This window comes from Loxodonta africana, chromosome 12 (genome assembly GCF_030014295.1).
Source record: "Loxodonta africana isolate mLoxAfr1 chromosome 12, mLoxAfr1.hap2, whole genome shotgun sequence".
Lineage (NCBI taxonomy): Eukaryota > Metazoa > Chordata > Mammalia > Proboscidea > Elephantidae > Loxodonta > Loxodonta africana.
The window spans coordinates 26,836,521-26,862,947 of NC_087353.1; the positions used below are offsets into that span (position 1 = coordinate 26,836,521).

Sequence of the window (26,427 nt, forward strand, 5' to 3'; positions counted from 1 at the left end):
TCACAGGGCATCAGGTAGAGTACTTAAAGGAGCACTGCCTCAGTAACGAAGCAAAATCAGCCCTAAACTAAAGGCTGCTCTGGCCTGCATAACAAAGATAAAAATTAAAACTCAAAAGGATCAGAGTTTACAAGTAACTGCATCCCAGAAGAAAGCTTAACCATACTTTTAGGAATGAAAAATATCTAGCACCCAACTGAACTATGTAAAAGTCACATTATTTGGCATTGTATCAAAAACGACCAAGTGTACAAGTAAGCAGGTCACTATGACCCATAACCAGAAAGGAAATCAGTTTACTAAAATACACCAAGAATGGGGCCTGGGGACCATAGTTTCAGGGAATATCCAGGTCAGTTGGTATAACTAAGTTTATTAAGAAAGTGTTCCACATCCCACTTTGGTAAGTGGAGTCTGGGCCCTTAACAGCTTACAAGCAGCCGTCTAAGATGCACCAATTGGTCCAATCCCACTTGGAGCAAAGAAGAATGAAGAAAATCAAAGACACAAGGAAAATACTAACCCAGGAGACTACAGGATCACATAAACCAGAGACACCACCTGCCTGAGACCAGAAGAACTAGATGGTGCCCGGCTACCACTAATGACCACCCTGACAGGGAACATAACAGAGAGTCCTGGACTGAGTGAGAGAAAAGTGTAGAGCAGAACTTAAACTCACACTAAAAGGCCAGACTTAAGGGTCTGACAGAGATTGGAGGAACCCCCGAAACTATGGCCCCCGGATGCTCTGTTAACCTGGAACTGAAACCACTCCCAAAACCCACTCTTCAGAAAATGATTAGGCAGGACTATACAGAAAAATAATAATAATAATAATGTACATGAGGAGTATGCTTCTTAGTTCAAGCAGATACACAAGACCAAATTGGCGGCTCCTGTCCAGAGGCAGGAAGGGACAGGAACTGGTTGAATAGACACGGGGAACCGGGGTGGAAAGGGTGAGTGTGCTATCATCATATTGTATAGATTGGAACTAATGTCACAAAACAATATGTGTATAAATTTTTGTATGAGTAATTACCTTGAGCTGTAAACATTCACCTAAAGCACAATAAAGAAAAAAGAATTTTTAATAAAAAAATAAAATATACCAAGACATGAATGACACCAATGATGATGATAAGGACAGACAAGGAAAATTAAAAGACTCAAATCTAACTTCTAGTGATAAAAAAATATAATATCTGAGTTAAAAAAAGAAAAATACACTAATGGCATTAATAGCAAACACTTCAAGTACAAAAGACTGGTAAATTTTAAGATATAATAATAAAGTATCCAAAACTAAACACAGAAAAACAAAATGACAAAAAGAGAGTATAAGCTGTGGGACAAGATCAAGTAGCTAACATACATGTAATGTTATTGAAGTCCCAACAAACAGTGTGTGTTTTGGCGATAAGGAGGAAGGGCAGAAAAAATATTTGAAATAATGAACACAGATTTCCTAAATTTGATGAAAACTATAAATGCACAGATCCAAGGAACTCGATGGACAACAATCAAAATAAACATGAAGAAAGCCACACCAGGATACATAAAAGTCAAATTGTGAAAACAAGTTATAAAGAAAATCTTGAAAGCATCTATAGAAAAGAAGATACATTATGTACAAAGAAACAATGAAGAATGACAGCAAACTTTTAATTAAAGACAATGCAAGCCAGAAGACAAAAGAGTGATACTTCCAAAGTACTAAAAGAAAAAAAACAAAAAACTATCAGCCTAGAATTCTATACTTGGCAAAAATAGCTTTAAGAACAAAGGTGAAATAAAGGCTTCTTCAGACATACTAAAGTGGAAAGAATAATTCACCAGCAGACCTGCACTACAACAAGAAATGTTAAGGAAAGTCTTTCAGGCAAAGGAAAGAGATACCAAATAAAAATATGGATCTACACAAAGCAAAAGAGCATCAGAAATGGTAAATATGTGCATAAACATAAAATACTTTTTAAATTTAGAACAAAACGATTGTTCAAGGCAAAAATATAAAAATGTTTTGTGGGGTTTACAGCATATGTAAAAGTTAAATGCATGACAACAATATTACAAAGAAAGTAGAAAATAGAATAATGCTGCTATAAGTTTCTTATACAGGAAGTGCTAGTATATTGTTTTAAAGCAGACTATGACAAGTTAAAAGACTAATACTATGAACCCTAGAGCAAACACTAAATATGTGTGTGTGTATATCAAAAGAAAGTATAGCTAATAAGTCAATAAAAGAGATTAAATGGAATCATAAGAATACAAGAAGGCAGGAAAAGAGCAAAAGAGCAACAAAGAATAAATGAGACAAATACCAAACAAATATCAAGATGGTATATTTAAACTGAACCATACTGAACCACATATTAAATACAAATGGCCTAAGCCAGCCAATTAAAAGTCAAAGATTGACAGGTTGGATGAAACAGCCTATAAGAAACACAATTTAAGTATCAAAAAAAAAAAAAAAAAACAACTCATTGCCATAGAGTCAATTTCAACTCACAGCAACATTACAGGGAAGAGCAGAACCGCCTCCATAGGGCTCCCAGCCATGGCTGTTAATCTTTATGGACACAGACTGCTACATCTTTCTCCCACACAACTGCCGGCGAGCTCTAACTCCAACCTTTCAGTTAGCAGCCGAGTGCTTTAATGACTGCACCACTAGGGCTCCATATAAAAACCCAAAAGATGCCAATATACAGCCAGTATTAGAAAAGGAAGATAAGCATTCAATTTGATCTCTGATCTTTGTTGAGAAGTAAGAATACTTCTTTTTACTCTCGGAGTGTTAAAACAGGTATTTTCCAAAGGCTAAACAGTCCTCCTAAACCACTCCAGTTGCTTAACTGGCAAAACTAATCTGTCATGTTAGAAGTCAGGCTAGTGTTTCTCTTAGATGAGGTGGATAGAAAAGGATAAAAGGAAAGCTTCTGGGATGTTGGCAATGTTCTGTTTCTTGATCTTGCTCACTTTGTGAAAATAAATCAAGCTGTACATTTATGATTTGTTCAAGCTTTCTGTATATATATAATAATTCAATAAAAAGTTAAATAGAAAGCCTCAACTTCTTTTGAAACAATGCTCCCTGAGCAAGCTTTTTCATTAAAAATTTAGTAATAATTTTTTTAATCAATTTCACATGTAATCATGATTATTTATTCAGACTGCTCTTATCACTGTCCCAGATAAGACATCAAAGCATTAGTATAACCAAGGAAAAATACTCCCTATAATTTTGCATTCTTTTTATTCATCGATCTTTTGCACGCCTACTTAACGTGCCTGAAAACCAAAGGGTGTCTGTAATATGACATATTTATCAACATCTGCTGGTACTGCTGAACCATATCCTCTATTACCACCACCATTACCATACACTGAACTGCAATTACATGCTGGGAACTAGGCTAGATGATCCATCCCTTAGGTTATCTAACCATCACACCATTTCTACGATTTCTTCAATATGCACATGAAAAAACTGAAGTTCAGAGAAGCTAAGAGACATCCCCAAAATAACACAGCTAGCAAATATCAGGACCAAGAAAAATCATATGCCTGTGTTTGTCACCTAAAGGCTTTGCTCTTTCCAGCGTACCATGCTACTACCACTCAACATGAAGTATGTGTCAGCATCACATCATGGGATGCCAATATTTACCTATCTCATGAATTTTTTCAGAGTTCTTATCCATGTTATTTGAACTTCGTAGGATTAAATGAGTACACACTGACCTCAAAAGTGAGCTTAAAATAATGTACATATTTTGTTTACAAAATATGAATGTGTTTCTTAATAAAATCTGACTTATTAAAATAATGTTTAGGCAGGCTTCCCTAAACCAGAAATTGGGAAAAGTGTCACACGGTCATTTATGTTAATTAAATACAGTACAATAGAGAGATTCACTGTTGTTACAGCAAACATTTACATATTAATGAAGACTTGATTGGGAAAGACGTTGTGTGATCAAAAAGAATTATAGGGACTATTTCCCTGAGGCAATTCAACCATCCAGAAGAGATGTTATAATCTACTTAAGGATCACATGTTCTAAAATTATTGCTCAAGGTATTTAAAGTTTGGAAGACAATGAATAATGGAAGAAAAATCTCATCTCATTTGGTATCACAAGGCAATGCTGAATCTAGTAACAATTCTTAGGAGAGCATGTCAGTTAAAAAGAAAAAAGTACCCACTCAAAGATTTCTTAACTTCAAATGAACACAAACTTTAAAGTGTTTCAAACCACACTGAAAACACTTCACAACACTTGCATCTACACTAAAACAATAATTCAGTAATTCCTTTTTCAAAATAATTCCTTATTTCAAGACATAATTGACTAATGCCTCTCAAATTAACTGCTTCTCTCATAAACTTCTTGTGAGAACTATATATGAAACATAAAATTAGTTAGTAAACTAAAAAACAAATGTGCCATACATAATCATGCAACGTTTGTGGAATTAAAAAAGAATATTAATTAATTAATCAGTACATCTTCATTTTTCTAGTATTTTTCAGAGAGCCAGACGTAACAAATACAAATATCAACACACTTTCTAAGGCTCAATAAAAATTACTCTGAAATGATTTACATTTCTACTTTTTAATCAGAAATTACCCCAAACCCAGTTTTATATAAGTAAATAGGAAGACAAGAACTAATTTCAAGATCTAGTGTCCAAATTCCAGGAACTATGCAAACCAATTAGGCCCACTGCCTGCCCTAGAGCCCACTCCCAGGCAACTGAGTACAGTAATCATTCTTCCTGTTATAACTATCAGTCCATTATTCTTGGACAACAGAAACTGCCAATTAATACATACCCCATTTTTAAAGCACTCTGTACTCTATTGACAATCACCACAGAAGGTCAAAAACCTATTCCAAGCCCAAAATACAAAGTCAATGTAGCATTCTCTGTTCATAGCAACTCAAAAATAAGCTGCATATATATAGGAATCGCTTTTTTTTTTTAAGTAACTAGTCAGCTTTTCAATTTCAAAGGCGAGAAAAAAACACTTTTATGTTTCCCTTGAGAACCAAAAAAGTGAACACAATGCCCTAATCGTTCCATAATTATTTCATCATCCAAGCTAAAGTCTGTGATAATATTTCATTACAACAATAACATCATGGTGAGAAAAGTATGCCCCCAAAAAACATATTTTTTAAGAATTTGAGGGAAAAAAAAAATCTTAAGAACAGGACTGTGACAGGGAGCACAACAGAGAACCCCTGAAGGAGCAGGAGAACAGTGGGATGCAGACCCCAAATTCTCATAAAAGACCAGACTTAATGGTCTGACTGAGACTAGAAGAATCCCAAACCTTTTGTTGGCCCAGGACAGGAACCATTCCCGAAGACAACTCATCAGACATGGAATGGTCTGGACTATGGGTTGGAGAAAGATGCTGATGAGGAGTGAGCTACTTGTATCAGGTGGACACCTGAGACTGTGTTGGCATCTCCTGTCTGGAGGGGAGGTGGGAGGGTAGAGAGGGTTAGAAACTGGCAAAACGGTCACGAAAGGAGAGACTGGAAGAAGGGAGTGGGCTGACTCATGAGGGGGAGAGTAAATGGGAGTACGTAGTAAGGTGTATATAAGTTTATATTTGAGAGACTGACTTGATTTGTAAACTTTCACTTAAAGCACAATAAAAATTATTTAAAAAAAAAAAAAGAATAGGACTGGCTACCAAAAAAAAAAAGTAAAAAGAAATTTATATTAGGAGTCCTTTTCCAAGGAGCGCTTTTACTTTTTTATTTTCTGTCTCGATGGCACTGGGTTTTTACGAGTCCTTTGCAGTAATTGTTTTCAACTAACAAATTAATTGGTAACATCTTTTGTACTCCATGAATACATACTATGATATAGATGTAGACTGAGTAGATAGAATGACTTCAAGTTACATATTTATTCAGAATACTCTTTCTTATTCAAACTTCCTAATCCTTCAAAGACCACATCAAACCTTGCCTCTTACAAGAAAGTATTCCTGGTTTATCTCCTCTGCAACTAAAAATAATCTCTCCCATCTCTCAGTCTCACTGTACTCTATCTATAGTCCCCATATGACACAATTACACTTGATTTTATGATACAGTTTCATTTATATCTAACCTGCCTGATATTCCCTACCAGCTTATAAATTATCTTCGGACAGGGACCACATTTCATTCATATCTGTGTCTACCTACCCAATCTAACGTAATGCCTTTATATGAAACAAAAACATCCCCTAAATTTTTATTGAAATAAAACAAAATCCATCTTGTTAAAACAGTTCTTAATGAAAATGAAATAATGTAATGAAATCTTTGAATTATTTTCACATGTACTCATCCTCCTACAGGACAGAAAAGCTTCTAGAGTATCTATCAAACTATGAAAACTGTCTTCTAACACCTTTCTAGGAGGAAAAAAGTCATCCAAACAATAATTTACCTGTTGAATTGAAAGCTGCCTACAGTCAACTTTGATATCAATGAAAAAGTTTAAATAATTTCACTTCTGCAAAATCTACAAGCTAATATAAAATATCAAAACTGATTAGCAGGGATGAAAGATGGCAGCTTAGACAGACAGACCATACCATTCTCCTACAGCAAACACTTGAGAAATCAAATGAAACAGATACAGATGACAATTTTGGAACCCTGAGCATCAAAAGGAAGGTGAAGAATTAGATCAAACACCAATCAGGAGAAACTGGACAAAATCGTGGACGAGGAGAGTTACAGATAGGAGCTACCCTGATAGCAGAACCAGCACAACGGGGCCATCTTGAGACAAACTGAGCGGTGATGCCAGGAGAGGAGCACAAGAAGGCAACTTCACAGAATCACTAGTTGAAGACAGAGAAACTGTGTACACAAACCCAGAGTGAAGCAACGTGAGCAGGACATGAACCGAATCTAGGAAGGGAAAATACAGGGAGGCAGGTGAGAGCTCCATGGATCCTTGCAACCACAGAGCAGGGAGGGAGCCAGGAACCAGGAACAGGACTACTCACCAGCGGCAGTCCTCAACCATTAGGGTGGGTAGGGCACATGAAGCAGTATATCCATGGAGTGTCAGAAAGACGTCCCTCATCAGGCTAGACTCTGGAAAGTCCCCTCCCTCCTTGCATTTGGTCAGGACCAAGTCCTGATTACTGGCTACAGCCTATCAAGAGTATGCCCTGTGTCCAGAGGAGCACACTCCCCATTCCCTTGCCTTTCTGGTGACCAGCGCCATAAGCCCCTCCATCGCTGCCATGCCACCTGGCCAGGGACCGTGGTACAAGCTCACCCTTCCCCCCTACCCACCATTCCCCCCAGCTACCCCACCTACCTGGCGAGCAGCAGTGCATGCTCCCATGCCACCAGACTAGTGACTGGTGATGGTAAGTGCCAACCCCAGACTTCCACTTCCCCGCCACTCTGCCCACCTGGCAAGCAGTGACGTGCATCCTGTAATGCCAGAACGACAACCAGCAGCGGCAAGCACCCACCCCATCCACCACATCCAAACATCCCATCTGCCTGATGAGCGGCAGCACACACTCCCGTGCCTTTGGACAGACAACTTGTGGGGGCAAACGCCCATGCTACCTGCCACCTCCACCACCCCCCACATACCCGGCAAGTGAAGCACACGCTCCCATGCTGCCAAATGGACAACTGGTTAAAGTACATGCCTGTGCCACCTGTCACACCCACTGCCAGCCTTCCTACCCAGCGAGTGGCAGAGCGTGCTCCTGTACTGCCAGGCTAACAGCTGGCGATGGCGTGTGGCTGTGCCACCCACAACCCCCGCTGTCCCAGCAAGTGTGAGCGCACACTTCTGTGCCACCAGAACAAAGACTGCGGGTAGCACCTGTGCACCCCCAGCCCCCTGCCACACTCACCCAGCAATAGGTGGCAAGTATTTCCATGCTGCCAGGCTGGTGACCAGCAGAGCATACCCACCCGACCACCTTGATATATCAAAACAAAAAAACTAGAAAAAAATACAATCATTAAGTATATAAATAAATAATGCCTTAATGTCTCAGATACAGCAGACAGTAACAAATCATATGAAGAAACGGGTAAGATGGCTCAAACAAGTGAGCAAAATAAAGGGAAAGAAAACCCTCCTGAGGAAAAAACGGTAATAGAACTACCTGAAAAGGAATTCAAAAGACTGATATTTAGAATCCTCAAAGATATTAAGGAAAACACAGAAAAAACCCTAGAAGAATTCAGAAAAACAGTACGAGAACAAAATGACACTCTATAGACAATTAGAAACCATACAAAAACAACAAACAGAAATTCAAAAGAGTAACAATGAAATATCAGAAATAGATAACACAACAGAAGGCCACAGAAGTAGAATTTACTCAATGGAAAAATAAGCTAAATAGAGGTCAAATCCCTTGACACTGATTTGTTTGTGGAAAAATCAGAAAAAAGAATGAAGAAAATGAAGAAAGTCTAAGAGTTATGTGGGACACCATCAAGAGGAATAATTTACATGTAACACAAATTCCAAAAGAGGAGGAAGAAAAAAACTACAGACAGAATTTATGAAAATACATTGGCAGAAGATATGATGAAACACAAGAAGAGTTCCATCCCAGAAGCCCAATGAACTGCAGAGAGAATAGACCCTATAAGAAATGCACCTAGACACATCATAAACAAACTTTCCAAAACCAAAGACAAAGAAAAAATCCTGAAAGCAGCTAGTGAAAAACAAAATATCACTTACAAAAGAGCATCAATAACACTAAGCCCTGATTTTTCGTCAGAAACTATGCAAACAAGAAGGCAATGGGATGACGTATATAAAATCCTGAAAGAAATGAACTGCCAACAAGAATCTACTCCTCCTCTTCTGAATTCCTATTACACACAAATTATTCCTCTTGATAGTGTCCCAGTCAACATTATTCTCAATGAAGAGAGATTGAAAGCATTCCCCTTAATAAAGGGAAAGATACAAGGATGCCCATTTTCACCACTCTTATTCAATATTGTACCAGAAGTCCTAGCCAGAGCAATAAGGCAAGAAAGAGAAATAAAGGGTATCCAAGTTGGTAAGGAAGAAGTAAAACTGTTTCTATACACAGATGACATGATCTTTTATGTAGAAAATCCCAAAGATTCCACAAAAATTTACTGGAACTAATAGAAGGGTTCAGCAAAGTGGCAAGGAACAAGGTTAACATTCAAAAATCAGTTGAGCTCTTCTACACTAACAAAGATAACTCCAAAAAGGAAATCAAGAAAACAATGCTAATGACAATAGACCCCAAAAGGATAAAAAAGGGATGCAGAAGACTAATAAAAGGAAAACAACAAAACATTACTGCAAGAAACCAAAAGAGACCTACATAAACGGAATAACATTCCATGCTCATGGACTGGAAGATTTAACATTGTAAAAATTCATTACTATCTGAAGCAATCCATAAATATAATACAATCCTGATCCAAATCCCAACAACATTCTTTAACAAGATGGAAAAACTAATCCCCAACTTTATACTGAAAGGAAAAAGGCCCCAAATAGATACAGAAATGTTAAGGAAGAACAAAAAATTGGAGGCCTTAAACTTCCCTATCTTAGAATTTACTACAGAGTCACAGTAATCAAAACAACATGGTACTGGTACAACAACAAACACATAGTCCGATGGAACTGAATGAAGAACCCAGAAGTAAATCCATCCATCTACAGGCAGCTGATCTTTGATAAAGGGTCAAAGTCCATTCAATGGAGAAGAGACAGTCTTTCTAAAAAATGGTGATAACAAAACTGGATATACATTTCCAGAAAAATTAAAAAGGATTCACACCTCACACCTCACACCACACACAAAAACTAACTCAAAATGGATCAAAGACCTAAATGTTAAAATTAAAACTATAATGTTCCTGGAAGATAACACAGGGACAAAATGAGGGGTCCTAATTTTTGACATAAAAACACTATCAAACACAAGTAAAAATTCACAAACAATGGAAGATAAAATAGATAACCACGATTCCTTAAAATTAAATACTTATGCTGATTGATTAGAAAACAAACAAACAAAAAAACATTGTTATCAAGTTGTTAACTCATTATAATCCTATAGGACAGAGTACAGCTACCCTGTAGGGTTTCCAAGGAGCAGCTGGTAGATCTGAACTGCTGACCTTTTGCTTAGCAGCCTGAGCTCTTAAGCACTTTGCCACCAGAGCTCCATGCTCACTGACAGACTTTACCAAAAGAGTAAAAACAGAATCTATGAACTGGGAAAAAAATTTTTGGTAACGGCATTATCTGACAAGAGTCTCATCTCTAAAATATAAAGAAAACTTCAACTCAACAACAAAACGACAAGCAATACAATAAAAAAATAGACAAATGACATGAACAGACACAGTACCAACGAGCACATTCACGCAGGCAAAAACACATGAAGAAATCCTCAAGATCATTAGTCATTAGAGAGGTGCAAAGAAAAACTACAATGAGATACCATCTCACACCCGCAAAAATGGCAGTGATCAAAAAAACAGAAATAAAAAATGCTGGTGAGGCTGTGGGGCGATTATAACTCTTATACAATGCTGCTGGGATTGTAAAATGATTCAACTCTATGGAAAACAGTATGATGCTTCCTCGAAAAGCTAAAAATAGAAATAATCTTATGATCCAGTGATCCCACTCCCAAATATATACCCTAGAGATACAAGAGCAGTGACATGAATAGATATATGCATACCCATGTTCACTGCAGCATTATTCACAATAGCAAAAAGATGGAAACAACCTAAGTGCCCATCGATGGACAAATGAATGGATAAACAAATTGTGGTACGTACACAGAATGGAATACTACACAACAATAAAGAATAATGAGGAGTCCATGAAACATAACATGGATGAATCTAGAGGGCATTACACTGCGTGAAATCAGTCAAACACAAAAGGACAAATATTGCCTGATACCACTTTTATAAAAAGTCAAAGAGAACTATACACACGGAATGCAACGTTCTTTGATGGTTACCAGAGATAGGAGTGGGAGGGAGGGGGAATCACTAGGTATTAGACACGTGTTAATTCTGGTGATGGGAAAGGCAACATACAACATGGCAGAAGTCAGCACAATTAGATCAAGGTAAATGAAGACACCAAGAGGTCTGCAAAAATAAAGCACAGCTATGGTAAACGCTGTAACACATACAATTACACAACAGTAAGAAGCAAAGAACTTGTGAGTGGTTACACAGGAAGACGTGTATGCTCTATGTCTCTGGAAAGGCATATGGGAGTACACACATGTGCATATATATTTGTGGGCATATGTATATACATGTTTGTATGTATTACATACATATTCATATATACAATAAAGCACATAAGGGTCACAAAAAAACCGATCAGCCATTTGAAAATGACAGTAGAGCAAAAAGTAGACATCCATCTACCTTTCAGTTATAAAGAACTGAAATAATGTCATCTGATTATTTTAAAGATAATGTTCTTATTTAATAATTAAGTTGTTAGGCAACTGACATAAAGCCAATTTGTCCTGCTGGGAATTTTCATAAAATGCTTATTGATGTTTTGCTTTTACAACAAATTTGTGTTGCTGTAATAACAGAAAAGTTTATATGTTTATCTATTCAAAGATTTAGAAAATAAAGTATTTAAAGAGATATTAGAAGTTTCCTCCAGTTTTCAGATGCCTTGTTTATCACCAAAAGATGAAGAACGTCTCCTTAAGGAGTCAGGCAATAGTGATGTAACCTCCTGTCTTGAACTAGAATTCATCTTCTTCCTTTACTAAAGACTGATGACAGGATAAATAGAAACATGACCATCAGGTAGCAACCTACCCTAACTCTCACTCAATTGTAATACTAGTTTCACTAAAAGTGTATCATGGTCAAATCAGTCAAAATATGTAAAGCCAAAAACATGATTTACAAATGCAAAAAAGATCTACTCACTCTCAAGAGAAATGCAAGGAAACACCATCAGTATATCATCTTAGATTCAATCTCAGAAAGTCAAAGACAGGTTTCCTTTCCAGATCTAGTTTCAAAGAGATTTTTCACAGCATCCGATTTACCTCTGCCACCCTAAGCTCTGGTATTTTCCAAATCTCTTCAAATAACAACCATTTATTCATTCAACATTTATTAACCATTTATGCATGTACTATATTTATAATACTTTATTAAGATATTTGTGTTAGTCTGATCACTTAAAAAAAAAAATTTGCCACAGGAAAGCAGCAATTTCTAGAAACAGAAAAATAATTTCCAAATTGGTCACAAAAAGGCTTTCTAGTTGTGAATGAATGACAAAGATTTATCAGTGAGTAGAAAAGGTGTATAACTTATTTACTCAATGACACGTCCCAGTTTTAGGAATGGAAAGATTCCTATGGAACCCGGATTTTTCTTTTGTATTATCAAGTGGGGAAGACTGCCCAAAATGGAGAAAAGCCTAAGAGAAGCAGCAAATATTTAGGTTAGCAACTATTTAAAAAAAAAAGAAAAGAAAAAGGACAAACATTCAAGTATGCACAGCACAGAGAGGTCTGGGCCTTCAGGTTACAGACAGGAATGCTTCCTCCAATTCGTTAGTCATTCGACTTATCACAGTATTCTGCAAGAGTCATTCCCCGTGAAGGCAAGTGGAAGGGTTTTTTTATGCTCTAGGGAAGTATCAGTTTTTGAATGTGGGCACTATGTATACACATAAGATTAGGCTGCCATCCCATGTGATATAAACAACTAATGACCTAAAGTTTTACACTCAGCCACTTTTTATTTTTTGCCCTAATGAACGTCAGAAATTACTGTGGAACCAAAGGTGAAGAAGGATTAGAAACGTGTCAATAAGTTAAATGGCTAATCCAAACAATCAAAAACTAGGAAAAGAAAATGAAAAAAATCTGAAAAACATTTTCAGGATCAGTTAGGTACAGTCCATCTGCATGTTGTAGCACGCTTTTCATAGGCAAACTTTGAATCACCAAATAATCTAATTAAATTTAGAAATTTACAAGCAAACTGTCAAAGCAACTATAGTAACAGTTATCCCAGATTGACAGAAAAAGTGAGGTGCTCTCAATATTCTAATTCCATCAACTTTGCCAACTGCACAATAAAATATTTTAAATACTATAATATCCTAAAATACATACTTAAAAAATACAATCTTGTTGATTCTAGAGATAATCCATGAATGTAAATATGAGTATCAATTTTCATTATCTAATAAATATGAGTGTGAAAAAATTTTATGGTTGACAGGATGTTGGACAAGAAAAGCTTATTTCTATATACTAAAAGAAAATGAAGGCTAAAAGGAATATAGTATCCTGGTCTGGATCTTGGAACAGAAAAAGGGTATCAGTATTAAACTGGTGAAATTCAAATAAATCTATAGTTTAGTAAATAGTATTTTAAGGTCAATTCTGCCATAATGCTTGTTTTGAAAATGTGTTCCAACAGATTGAAAAAACTATAAGGGAACAAGTGTAACAAAAATTGCACATTTGCTTATGTATAATTTCATCTGTGAGAAACATTAGGTGAACACAGAAAAGGCTACTCAGCTGAACCAAGCCACATAGGAATACGTATATATACACATCCCCCAATGATCTACTAGCTACCTCAGTTCATCTGTGTGTTATGAGTCACACCCATGCTGTTACAATTTTTTGTCAGATTTCAGAAAATCCTCCTTCTTCTACTTCACAATAACTCACAAGCTGCAACACTTCTGATGTCTACTCCACAACTGAATTTCTGGTCTTTTTCAAGGTGAAGTGCCATATTTTAGTATGTATGTATTAGTATTACTGTGTATGAATGTATTAGTATGTACAGTGCTGTGGGATGAGCCCCTCAAGCTGGAAAAAAAAAAATAAAACAGGGGAAGAGCTGCCTCCTCAAGGTAGAGTCAACTTTAATGACACAGATGGAGTAAAGCTTTCGAGACCTTCATTTGCCAATGTGGCACAGCTCAAAATCAGAATAAACAGCTACAAACATCCATTAATAATTGGGACAAGGAATTTACAAAGTATGATTCAAGGAAAATTGGAAGTTGTCAAAAATGAAATGGAATGCCAGAAGATAGATATCCTAGGCATGAGTGATCTGAAATAGACTGATGCTGGCCATTTTCAATCAGACAATATAGTCTTACCATGCTGAGAATGACAAATTGAAGAAGAATGGCGTCACATTCACTGTCACATGTCAAAAGAACATGTCCTAAAGTACAACGCTGTCAGTGATAGGATAACAGCCATACGCCTAGAAGGTAGATCAGTTAATACTACCATTATTCAAATTTATGCACCAAACACTAATGCCAAAGATGAAGAAATTGAGGATTTTTACCAACTTCTGCAGTCTGAAATTGATCAAACAAGCAATCAAGATGCACTGATAATTACTGGTGATTGAAATGCGAAAGCTGGAAACAAAGAACAAAGATCCACAGCGAGAAAAGATAGCCTTGGTGAAAGAAAGGAACCCAGATATCACATGATACAATTTTGCAAGACCAACGACTCCTTTACTGCAAATACCTTTTTTCAACAATGTAAACGGCAAAACTATAAACATGGACCTCATTGCATAGAATACACAGGAAGTAAATTGACCACATCTGAGGAAACAGACAATGGAAAAGATCAATATCATCAGTCAGAAGGCCAGGAGCGAACTGCAGAACGGATCATCAATTGCTCCTTTGCAAGTTCAAGTTGAAGTGAAAGGAAATTAAAACAAGTCCATGACAGTCAAAGAACATCCTTGAGTGTGTTCCACCTGAATTTAGACATCATCTCAAGAACAGATTTGATGCATTGAACACAAATGACCGAAGACCAGATGAGTTGTGGGATAACATCAAGGATAGCATACACAAAGAAAGAAAACGGTCATTAAAAAGAGTTTAAAAAAAAAAAAAAAAGAACAAAATAAATGTCAGAAGAGACTCTGAAACTTGCTTGTGAACGCAGAGTAAACAAAACCAAACCCATTGCCACCGAGGCGATTCCGACTCATAGCCACCCTACAGGACAGAGTAGAACTGCCCCACAGAGTTTCTGAGTAGAACTGTCCCACAGAATTTCCTGGTGTATTTGTACTGCTGACCTTTTGGTTAGCAGCTGTAGCACTCAACCAATGGAAAAAATGATAAAGTAAAAGAGCTGAACAGAAGATTTAAAAGGGCAGCTCAAGAAGACAAAGTAAATATTATAATGAAATGTGCAAAGACCTGGAGTTACAAAATCAAAAGGGATAAAAATGCTCAGCATTTCTCAAGCTGGACGAATCGGAAAGAAAAAAAATTCAAGCCTCAAGTTGCAATACTGAAGGATTCTAGGGGCAAAATACCGAATGATACAGGATGCATCAAAAGAAGTTGGAAGTCACTATACAGAGCCACTATATCAAAAAGAATTGGTCAACGTCCAATCATTTCAGGGGGTAGGAGCACACGATCAAAAACCGATGATACTGTAGCAAGAAGTCCAAACTGCACTGAAAGCACTGGCGAAAAACAAGTCTCCAGGAATTGATAGAATACTAATTGACATGTTTCAAGAAACGATGTGATGCTGGAAGCTCTCATCTATGCCAAGAAATATGGAAGACAGCTACCTGGCTAACCGACTAGAAGAGATTCATATTTGTACCCATTCCAAAAAAAAGGTGATACAATGAAATGTGAAAACTAACAGTATCATTAATATCAAACACAAGTAAAAATTTGCAGAAGATAATTCAAAAATAGTTGTACCAGTACATCAACTGGGAACTGCCAGAAGTTCAAGCTGGATTCAGGAGAGGACATGGAACAAGAAATATCATTGCTGATGTCAGGTGGATCTTGGATGAAAGCAGAAAATACCATGAAGATGTTTACCTGTATTTTACTGACCACGCAAAGGCATCTGACCCTCTGGAGCATAACAAACGAAAGATAACATTATGACGAAAGGGAATTCCAGAATGCTTAATTGCACGTGTGTGGAATAAGTACACAGAGAAAGAGGCAGTCATTCGAACAGAACAATCGGATACCGTGTGGTTTAAAATGAGGAAAGGTGTGCATCAGGATGTTTCCTTTCACCATACTTAATCTATATGCTGAGCAATACTCCAAGAAGCTGGATTATACGAAGAAGAACGCGGCATCAGGATTGAAGGGAGACTCATGAACAACCTGCGAAATGCAAACAATACACACGTTGCTTCCTGAAAGTGAAGAGGACTTGAAGAATTTGCTGTTGAAGATCAAAGACTACAGCCTTCAGTAGGGATTACATCTCAGTATAAAGAAAACAAAAATTCTCACAATTGGACCAATAAGTAACATAATGATGATAAATGGAGAAAACACTGAAGGGTCCACAATCAACACCGAGGAAAGCAGCAGTTAAGAAATCAAACAACGTATTGCATTGAGCAAATGTGCTGCAAAAGACCTCTAATTGAAGTACTCAAAAATTAAGAAGCCACCTTGAGGATCAAGGTGCACCTGACCCAAGCCATGGTATTTTCAATTGCCTCATATGTATGCAAAAGCTGGACAACGAATAAGGAAGACTAAAGAAGACTTGATGCCTTTGAACTGTGGTGATGGCGAGGAATATTGAATATTCCATGGTCTGCTAGAAGAATGAACAAATCTGTCTTGGAAGAAGTATAGCCAGAATGCTCCTTTACAAGCAAGGATGGAGAGGCTTCATCTGACGTACTCTGGACATGTTACCAGGAGTGAACAGTCCCTGGAGAAGGACATCATGCTTGGTAAAGTAGAGGGTCAGCAAAAAGGGGAAAGACACTCAATTAGATGAACTGACACAGTGGCTGCAACAATGTGCTCAAACACAGCAACACTTGTGAGGATGGTGCAGGATTGGGCAGTGTTTTGTTCTGTTGTACATACAGGGTTGCTATGAGTCGCGACAAACTGGACAGCACCTAACAACAACAACATGTAACCATCTAACATAAAAAACTGGACTATGAGTTTTATTACTGTCTGAAACTTTGTTTCACTGAACAAAGCTTTAAAGTGTTGTGTCATTCACTACCTACATTTTTCCCAGGAGTCCTATACTTTTTACTGCACAATTTTATATAGTACAGTGATTTTCAGGAATGTATTTTTATATATATATATGTCATCTTGCAGCAGAACTGACTGTCCCAGTATTAATTTCTTAGTTTTGGCAAATGTGCTTTAGTTATGTAAGATATTAACACTAGAAGCTAGGAGAAGGGTCTACAGGACTCTATATTAGCTTCATAACTATTCCGTAAACATAAAATTATTCCAAAATAAGATGTTTAAAAAGTATATGAAGTAGCTTGTCTTTTCACTTTTTTAGTAAAGTCTTTTTATAATCAAGTTTTTAATTTTTATGAGGTCCCATTTATTTATTTTGTCTTTTGTTGTTTGTGCTTTTGTTATTATATTAGATAATCCATTGTAAAACCTAGGCCGGACAGCGTTGCCCATGCATTTTCTTCTAAAAATTTTACCGTTTATTTGCACATTTAGGTCCTGAAACCATTCCGCATTTGTTTCTGTGCACTGATCCTGCTTCATTTTTCTGCCTGTGAAGATCCCATTTCTCCAGCACCAGTTATGGAAGAGACTCTTCCTCCTCATAGAATATTCTTAGCACCCTTGTCAAAAATCAGTGGACCACAGATACGTGGGTTTATTTCTGGACTCTCAATTCTATTCCACCAGTCTATGTGTCTACTGTTATACCAGTATCAGCCTGTTTTGACTGCTGTAGATACACAGTATGGTTTAAAATCTGCCACTGAGCAATGTATGCTCTCGGAAAAAGAAGGCGTACACACAGAAAGTTCAAGGCAGTAAATGAAGATGTGGCAAGATCATCCTACCAGTTTTCAAACGCTGCCACTGAGAAAACTGCAGATTTATTGAGGGTATTTACAACTCCTGCTTCTTCCTCAGTACATAAACATAGTCTACATAGCATATACAGCATGATGCTGTAAACAGGCACCTCTATTGATCTGTAAAGCATACTTGATAACTCCTGCTGAAGATAAACCATTTTACTCATCCCAGTGCTGGGTATACATAAGGAGCTCAACAAACGGTGAGTGAGAGAAAAGCATTCGTGTCCAAACAAATCTGACACTGTTCATCTGACCAAAGGATTCCATGAATTTACAAATGAATGCCAAGAATTCAAAGAATACATCTCCTCAAAAAGGAAATAACAATTTCTGTAAATACATCTTAGTGACCCAGGTCTCCAGTGCAAATACAACAAGCTTTCATTAGGATGAAAGGGTGTAGCCTTTAAAAATGGGCTAAAATAGCAATTGAACCTTTCAGGTCACTGTTAAAACACTAACCAGGAGCTCCTCCCAAACTAACAGGTGAATGAACTTCTGTTAGCACATACTTTAATCCCTTTTTAAATGGGCAGGGGATGGACCAAATTTATCCAAGCAGCAAACATTTTCAGAGCACTCACTACACAAGAACCACCACAGTCCTTGTTGTTACCATTGTTAGGTGCCGTTGTGTTGGTTCCGACTCATAGTGGCCCCGTATACAAAAGAATGAAACACTGCCCGGTCCTGTGCCATACTCACAATCGTTATGCTTGAGTCCATTGTTGCAGACACTGTGTCAATCCATCTCGTTGAGGGCCTTCCTCTTTTTTGTTAACCCTCTACTTTACCTAGCATGATGTCCTTCTCCAGGGACTGATCTCTCCTGATAACATGTCCAAAGTATGTGAGACATAGTCTTGCCATCTTTACTTCTAAGGATCATTCTGGTTTTACTTCTTCCAAGACAGGTTTGCACATTCTTTTGGCAGTCCATAGTATATTCAATATTCTTTGCCAACACCATAACTCAAAGGCATCAATTCTTCTTTGGTCTTCCTTACTTATTATCCAGCTTTTGCATGCATACGAGGCCACTGAAAACACCGTGGCTTGGGTCGGCCGCACCTTAGTCCTTAAAGTGACATCTTTGCTTTTGAACACTTTAAACAGCTGTTTTGCTCAATGCAATATGTCATTTGATTTCTTGACTGCTCTTCTCATGGGTGCTGATTGTGGATCCAAGTAAAATGAAATCCTTGACAACTTCAATCTTTTCTCTGTTTATCATGATGTTGCTTACTGGTCCAGCTGTGAGGATTTTGGTTTGCTTTACATTGAGGTGTAATACATACTGAAGACTGTAGTCTTTGATCTTCATCATCAAGTGCTTCAAGTCCTTTTCACTTTCAGCAAGAAAGGCTGTGTCATCTGCATATTGCAGGTTGTTTATGACTCTTCCTCCAATCCTAATGTCGCGTTCTTCATACAGTCCAGCTTCTCAGATTATTCCTCAGCATACAGATGGGGTTAAGTATGGTAAAAGGAAACAACCCTGATGCACACCTTTCCTGATTTTAAACCATACAGTATCCCCTTGTTCTGTCTGAATGACTGCCTCTTCGTCTATGTACACATTTCACACGAGCACAAATAAGTGTTGTGGAATTCCCATTCTTCGAAATGTTGTCCATAATTTGTTATGATTCATGCACGCAGTTGAATGCCTTTGCGTAGTTAATAAAACACAGGTAAATATCTGTTATGGTTTGAACTGTGTCCCCCAAAAATATGTCTGTCTATTTGGCTAGGCCATGACTCCCAGTACCGTGTGATTGTCCACCATTTTGTCATCCGATGTGATTTTGCTGTGTTCTCCACCCTATCTCTATGATGTTAATGAGATGGGATGAGTGGCAGTTATGTTAATGAGGCAGGACTCAGTCTACAACATCGGATTGTGTCTTAAGCCAATCCCTTTTGAGATACATGAGAGAAGCAAGCAGAGAGACATGGGGACCTCATACCACCAAGAAAGCAGCTCTGAGAGGGAGCGGAGCACATCTTTTGGACCCGGCATTCCTGTACCAAGAAGCTCCTATTCCAGGGGAAGAAGACTGATGAGAAACACCTTCCTCCAGAGTCAACAGAGACAGAAAGCCTTCCCGTGGAGCTAATGCCCTGAATTTGGACTTCTAGCCTACTAGACTGTGAGAGAATAAATTTCTCTTTGTTAAAGCCATTCATCTGTGTTATTTCTGTTATACTAGCACTAGACTACTAAAACAACATCTCTCTGGGATTCTCTGCTTTCAGACAAGATCCACCCAACATCAGCAATGATACCCTCATTTCATACCAAAAATCTCATACCTAAAATATTTATCACAATTTACTATCAGTTCTGGTGGCGGACCCATAGAGGAACCAGAGGGCATTCAAAGACACTATATATAGTGTCAGGCCTTGCACAACTATTTTGCAAGCCAATTATGAAATTTCAGATTAAAGTCAAATGCTTATCTGAACAATTATCAGAAGACAATAACAAGAATGCATTCAAATCTGAGAAATTACCTTAAAAAAAGGAAAAAATATTTTAAGAGACTATAAGTCTTTTCTCTGTAGTAACAACTTGCAGCATACAAGATCATTTCAATTCAGATTAGATCTATTTTGCAAAGAAACAGAGAACAATAAGGATACATAATTACATTTCAAAGTATTGATAAATGCACGTTTACATGTCACTATAAATCTACGGGGAGCCTTGGTAGCACAGTCCTTAAGAGCTCAGGCTGCTAACCAAAAGGTCAACAGTTAGAATCCACCAGCTGCTCCCTGGACACCCTATATGGGGCAGTTTTACTCTGTCCTATTGAGTCACTGAGCCAAAATGGACTAGAAAAAACAAAAGCAACAGGCTTTTTGTTTTTTTTTAATATAGATCTACAAGAAATTACTTAAAAATGAAAAGGGCATCCCAACCTTTTTCTTTTTCTTCACTTTGATAAAAGCAAATAATTCCTTTCTCAGTACTAAGAATAGTACAAAATAAGTAGTTCATTAATTATATTTTTAATACTTATTGAATTATGACTCTCTAAGTAAGAGTTCAAATCCTACATTTACTTACACAAGGTAAATCTCAGTTTTCTGTAATAACAGGACTAACACTAAAATTGTTTGGGAGACAATACATAAGTATGTACCCAATACATAGCACTTATTCTGTAAATACTGGCCGTCATCATTAACACCAAAGTTCCAACGATGATCATTTAAAAACAAGGTGAAAATAATTTTATTATCAGAGCTAAAATAAATTACATTAAAAAAAAAAATTTTTTTTTAATTTAAGGTGTACAATATAGAATAAAAAATTAGTACTGTTTAGAAAGGAAGGTGAAATTCAGTTAACATACTCACCAAGCTTCAGGCAGCAATACAGAATATTCGTGTGGAGAAGCGGTCTCTGGGAAGTTGGAAAGAATCGCAAGACGGTGAGGAAGCAGGTCTGAGCCATGATAAGTGAAGAGAATTTCTAGGGCTTGTACATTACTCTCCTGTACAAAAGGCAAAGGGCAAATTTCTAATGTTAACCTTAGAAATAAAGGATTGGATTTGTATAACAACATTCAAAAACCTGAAGCTAATTTTTTTATGCAATTCTGACAAGAAGTGATTTGAATGAAGTGTTCCTGATTTTTCCTAGTCTATATTAAGTTTCTGAACCTAACACTGTAAATTTTATTTTTAAAACTCAGAATTATGAAAAATAATTTTAAAATATTATGTCATTTCCTTATACGTATCAATATTGTAACAAGGAGGATATGTAATGGTACATGCATATAATAACATTAACTGCATGGTTCAAAGATTTAGAGTATTAATAATCATAGGTATTTTACTTTGAAAAAGAAATTACCCGAGCATAAGTTCTTGCTGAGAGAACAATATTCTGATTTCTGAACCTCTTAAAGAATTCAGCATCATATCTCTGTTCAGACGTATGAGGCACTCCTAGAATTTCCTGAGGGGAACAGTGGTTTAATGAAAAGGCTTTTAAATATGGGTCACAAGAAAATATTAAAAATCTTTACAACTATGCCCGCCTAAACAAATAAGGCCTGAATTAATTAATTACAACTATCAGCAGTTAGTTAACTGAAGTACTGCACCTGAATTCTTATCTTATTTGAAAATGGCCATATTTATAATTTTTTTTTAATCCCAAAGAAAATGAAATAGGCAGTAAAAAATCAAATTAATTACAGTAGGACCACCAACATCAACCATCTGGTACAAACGAATAAGTAAGTGATACATGGCCAAGCATTATGAACATCTGTATGAGAACAGGTTTATTTTGCTGTTGGCAGAGTGATCTATGGAAAGTGAGATTTAACCATTCATAAATTCACCAAGTGTTTATTGAGTGTCTACTATGTGCTAGGGGCACTGTGATAGGTACCCCTAATAAAATGAACAATACACTCTCCCTGTCCCCCAGGTAGCTTCAAACTAGTAGGAAAGACAAATAAGCAAATGGAAAATAGGGGGAACACACATGAGGGGTGTCAAAACTAGTTCTAAGAAGGCAGAGAAAACTTCCCAGAAGTGGCACCCAAACTGAGGGACAAAAGACAAATAGTCAGCTGTGGAAACTGCAAGTACAGGTTTCCCTCACTACAATGTATGACCTAAAAGGCCATGTCTGTCATCTTTTCTGCTGAATCCCAGACACCTAGCACACTGCCTTTTACTCGATAAGTAACCAACAAATATTTGTTGGCTGAATTAATTTACTGATGTTATGGATTGAATTGTGTCCCCCCAAAATATGTGTTGTAAATCCAAGCTTCTATGCCTGTGGTTATAATCCCATTTGAGAATGGGTAGTCTTTGTTATGTTAATGAGGCAGGATTAGTGTAGGGTGTGTCTTGAGTCAATCCCTTTTGAGATATAAGACAGATTAAACAAATAAGCAAGAGAAGCAGAGATGGGGGAAGACTGATGTCAAGCCACATGGAGATCTCCAAGAAACCAGGAAACAAGCTGAAGAGACATGGACATTTCCCCAGAGATGACAGAGAGAGAAGGACTTCCTCTAGAGCCAGCACCCTGAATTTGGATTTCTAGCCTCCTAAACCATAAGAAAACCCATTTCTGTTTTTTAAAGCCAGGTATTTGTGGTATTTGTTATAGCAGCACTAGATAACTTCCCATTTAGTCCTTAAAAAACAACAATAAACCAGTACCATCAAGTGGATTCCAACTCATGGTGACCCTCTGTGTGTCAGGGTAGTGCTCTATAGGGTTTTCAATGCCTGATTTTTTTGGAAACAGACTATCAGATCCTTCTTCCCAGGTGCCTCCAAGTAGACTTGAACCACCAACCTTTCAATCAGAACCCAAACATTTAACCATTTGTACCACTCAGGGACTCCACTAAGCCCTTGTTATTGTTAGTAGGTGCCATCAAGTTGGTACCAGCTCATAGTGAACCTATGTACAAAAGAACAAAACAGCGCCTGGCCTTGAATCACTGTCGCAAATCATTGCTATGTTTGAGACCCTTATTGCAGCTGCTGTGTCAATCCATCTCATTGAGGGTCTTCCTCTTTTTTGCTGACCTTCTACTTTACTGAGCATGATGTCCTTCTCCAGGGACTGGTCCCTCCTGACAACATGTCCAAAGTACATGAGTCTTGCCATCCTCACTAAGGAAGCATTCTGGCTGTACTTCTTCCAAGACAGATTTGTTTATCTTCCTCATAGGCCATGGTATATTCAATATTCTTCACCAACACCATAATTCAAAGGCATCAATTCTTCTTTAGCCTTCTTTATTCATTGTCCAACTTTCGCATGCATATGAGGTAACTGAAAATACCATGGCTTGGGTCAGGAACACCTTAGTCCTCCAAGCGATATCTGTGCTTTTCAACACCCTAAAGAGGTCTCTGTGCAGCCTCTTTTCTCAGTGAAAACTTTGGTTCATACATTATACTTTTAATGGACACTATTAGATGGGAAGTCCCTTATTTTCCAGCCCAGTAAAAGTACAAATCTACCTGCAACTGACCAATGTTTTTCCTGCCTTCCAGTTACAATGGAAAACATGTATCGCTGCTCCAAAAAAAGCCTCAAAACTCAGCCTGTGCTCTAGATCCCATTTCTACTCAATATCTATAATCATGCTGTTTTGTTCAATAAATCCTTCCTGTGTCAAAAGTACTAACCACCTCCATTATACTGGTGATAAGCACCTACCACATCATTAGATGTGACATTTACTAAGTACCTATTCTGAGAGCTGACAAAGGTACAACCATGAAAGTGAGATGTAGCTCAGACTGAAGAATTAACCTCCAAGTGAAGTCAATTTCAATAGTTAGAAATTTATTTTAAAATCTGGGCAGCTTCATTTATCAGGATCATGTTAAAAAACAATCTAAACTATATATATTTATGGAAATGTTGCTCATTTCCACTTACACCTTTAACAATATCTAAATTGGTCTTAGAGCACAGAGCTGATAACAAAATGTTCAACGTGGGTTTCTTTCCTTGAAGAACCAATTTAGGAAGTATATTTTTTTAAATTCAAGTGTCTTAATTTTGGCCCTAAGTAGGATCAAAGTTTAACCAACTAAATTCAACTTGCTAACAAATCATTAAAATAAAACCAGTCAAAAATATCCAAATTTAGATAATTAAAACAAAGCCTATACTCAAATTTGATATTAGAGGCAGCTATATGCCATTAGTTTGAAATCAAAATGTCAGATACAAATAAACAAAAAGGACTATAAATCCAGGAAACACAGATGCACCAAAATGGCTAAAGCATTTCTATTCTCTACTCTAATGAAACAATTTCTGACCTTCACCATCTCTAATTCTCACCAAAAGTGGTATCCAAGTGTCTTAGTTATCTAGTGCTGCTGTAACAGATATACCACAAGTGGATGGCTTTAAATAACAGAAATTTCTTTTCTCACAGTTTAGGAGGCTAAGTCCAAATTCAGGGTGCCAGCTCTAAGGGAAGGCTTTCTCACTCTGTTGGCTCTAAAGTCCTTGTCTCCTTTCAACATCTGTGGGCCTGGTGTCCCTTGGAGATCAACATGTCTTGGCGTCAATCTTCTCGTCTAGGAAGCTCTCAGCACAGCGACCCCAGGTCCAAAGGACGTGCTCTGCTCCTGGCTCTTCTTTCTTGGTTATAATGAGGTCCCTTTCCTCTGTGCTCACTTCTCTCTACTTTCACTCTTGTAAGATAAAAGATACTACTCAAGTAAAAGTGTGACTTCAGTAATGGTGTGACTTGAGTCACACCTTATTGTAAGGCTGTGACTCAAGATATGCCCCACATTGATCTTGCCTCATTAACATATAGAGGTTATGATTTATGAAACTTCACAAAATGGAAGATAATTACATCAAATCAAAAAATGGAAGACAACCACACAATACTGGGAATCATGGCCTAGCCAAGCTGAAACATATTTGGGGGGACACAATTCAATCCATGACACCAAGAGAAACTGCTTCTTTAAGAAGTTATTTTTTTCCATATAAATAGTTCTAACACACAAGAACATCAGATATTAAGACAGCCATAGCATTTATAATGACAGTCCAAATGAATATAATTGGTTTGATTAAAATTATTCCTTACCTCATATGTTGCAAGTCGATCTAAGTAGGTTAATAATTTCAGTCTACAACGGCAAAGTTCCTTTTGTTCCAGTGTTAACCTGTTTGAATAACTGTATTAGGACGCTTATATTTACATAAAAGCATGTTTCTCTGGGAGTTAAAACAGAATAAAAATAATATTCCATTGAGCCCGTAACTAATGGGACAGTATCCAAAAGTAGAAGGGTAAAATAATATTAAATGCATTTAAGTTGATGAAATAATTAAAGCAACTATTACTAATAAAGAACACAATGAAATGACTAGTAATTTTAAAGAAACTGCTTTACCAAGTGAACAGTAACAACTCATTTACTTTGAAAAGTTCACTAATTTAAGCAGTTCTCGTCTCTTCATGAGCTCTTTTGCCTTTTTATTTTCGGAAGGCTCTTCTTTATCAGGCGAAAGCTCCTCGTAAGAGATGCTGTCAATATCTACTTCCCCAGGTAATGTAAATCTGCAAGGGAAAAAACAGATTTAATAGATTAATTTTTTTAAGTTCATGCAGTGAAAATCTAATTTTCCCGCTTGTACTGATTCTATTATTAACGTGATTTCCACAGAAATAGAAACAATAATGACTGGAAAGAATACTTTTGCTACTGTAAGCAAAGCGATTACATCCAAGAAATGGGCAAAAAGTCATCAATAATCATCACAGACAGAAATGAAAAAATCAATAAAGCCTATTTAGGAAAGCATATGGAGTTACATTCACCAACGTAAAGTGGCCGATGCAGAAAATGTTGTCAACAGAGTTTACAGTTTAAGTCACTTCTACTGAGGATCTTAAATCAG

At 37.1% G+C, this 26,427-nt stretch overlaps 1 protein-coding gene across 9 annotated transcripts in view; it reads right to left on the bottom strand.

The window, feature by feature from the left end:
• The window catches only part of NBAS (NBAS subunit of NRZ tethering complex), a 449,992-nt gene that overhangs the window by 296,318 nt on the left and 127,247 nt on the right, over positions 1–26,427 (bottom strand). For all 9 annotated transcript variants that reach the window (XM_064295047.1, XM_064295045.1, XM_064295049.1 and 6 more), the window contains 4 exons: positions 25,946–26,086; positions 25,610–25,688; positions 21,856–21,960; positions 21,354–21,490 (listed from right to left, as the gene is read on the bottom strand). In XM_064295047.1, coding sequence (XP_064151117.1) covers positions 21,354–21,490; positions 21,856–21,960; positions 25,610–25,688; positions 25,946–26,086 — 462 coding nt within the window. The remainder of the gene's footprint in view (positions 1–21,353; positions 21,491–21,855; positions 21,961–25,609; positions 25,689–25,945; positions 26,087–26,427) is intronic.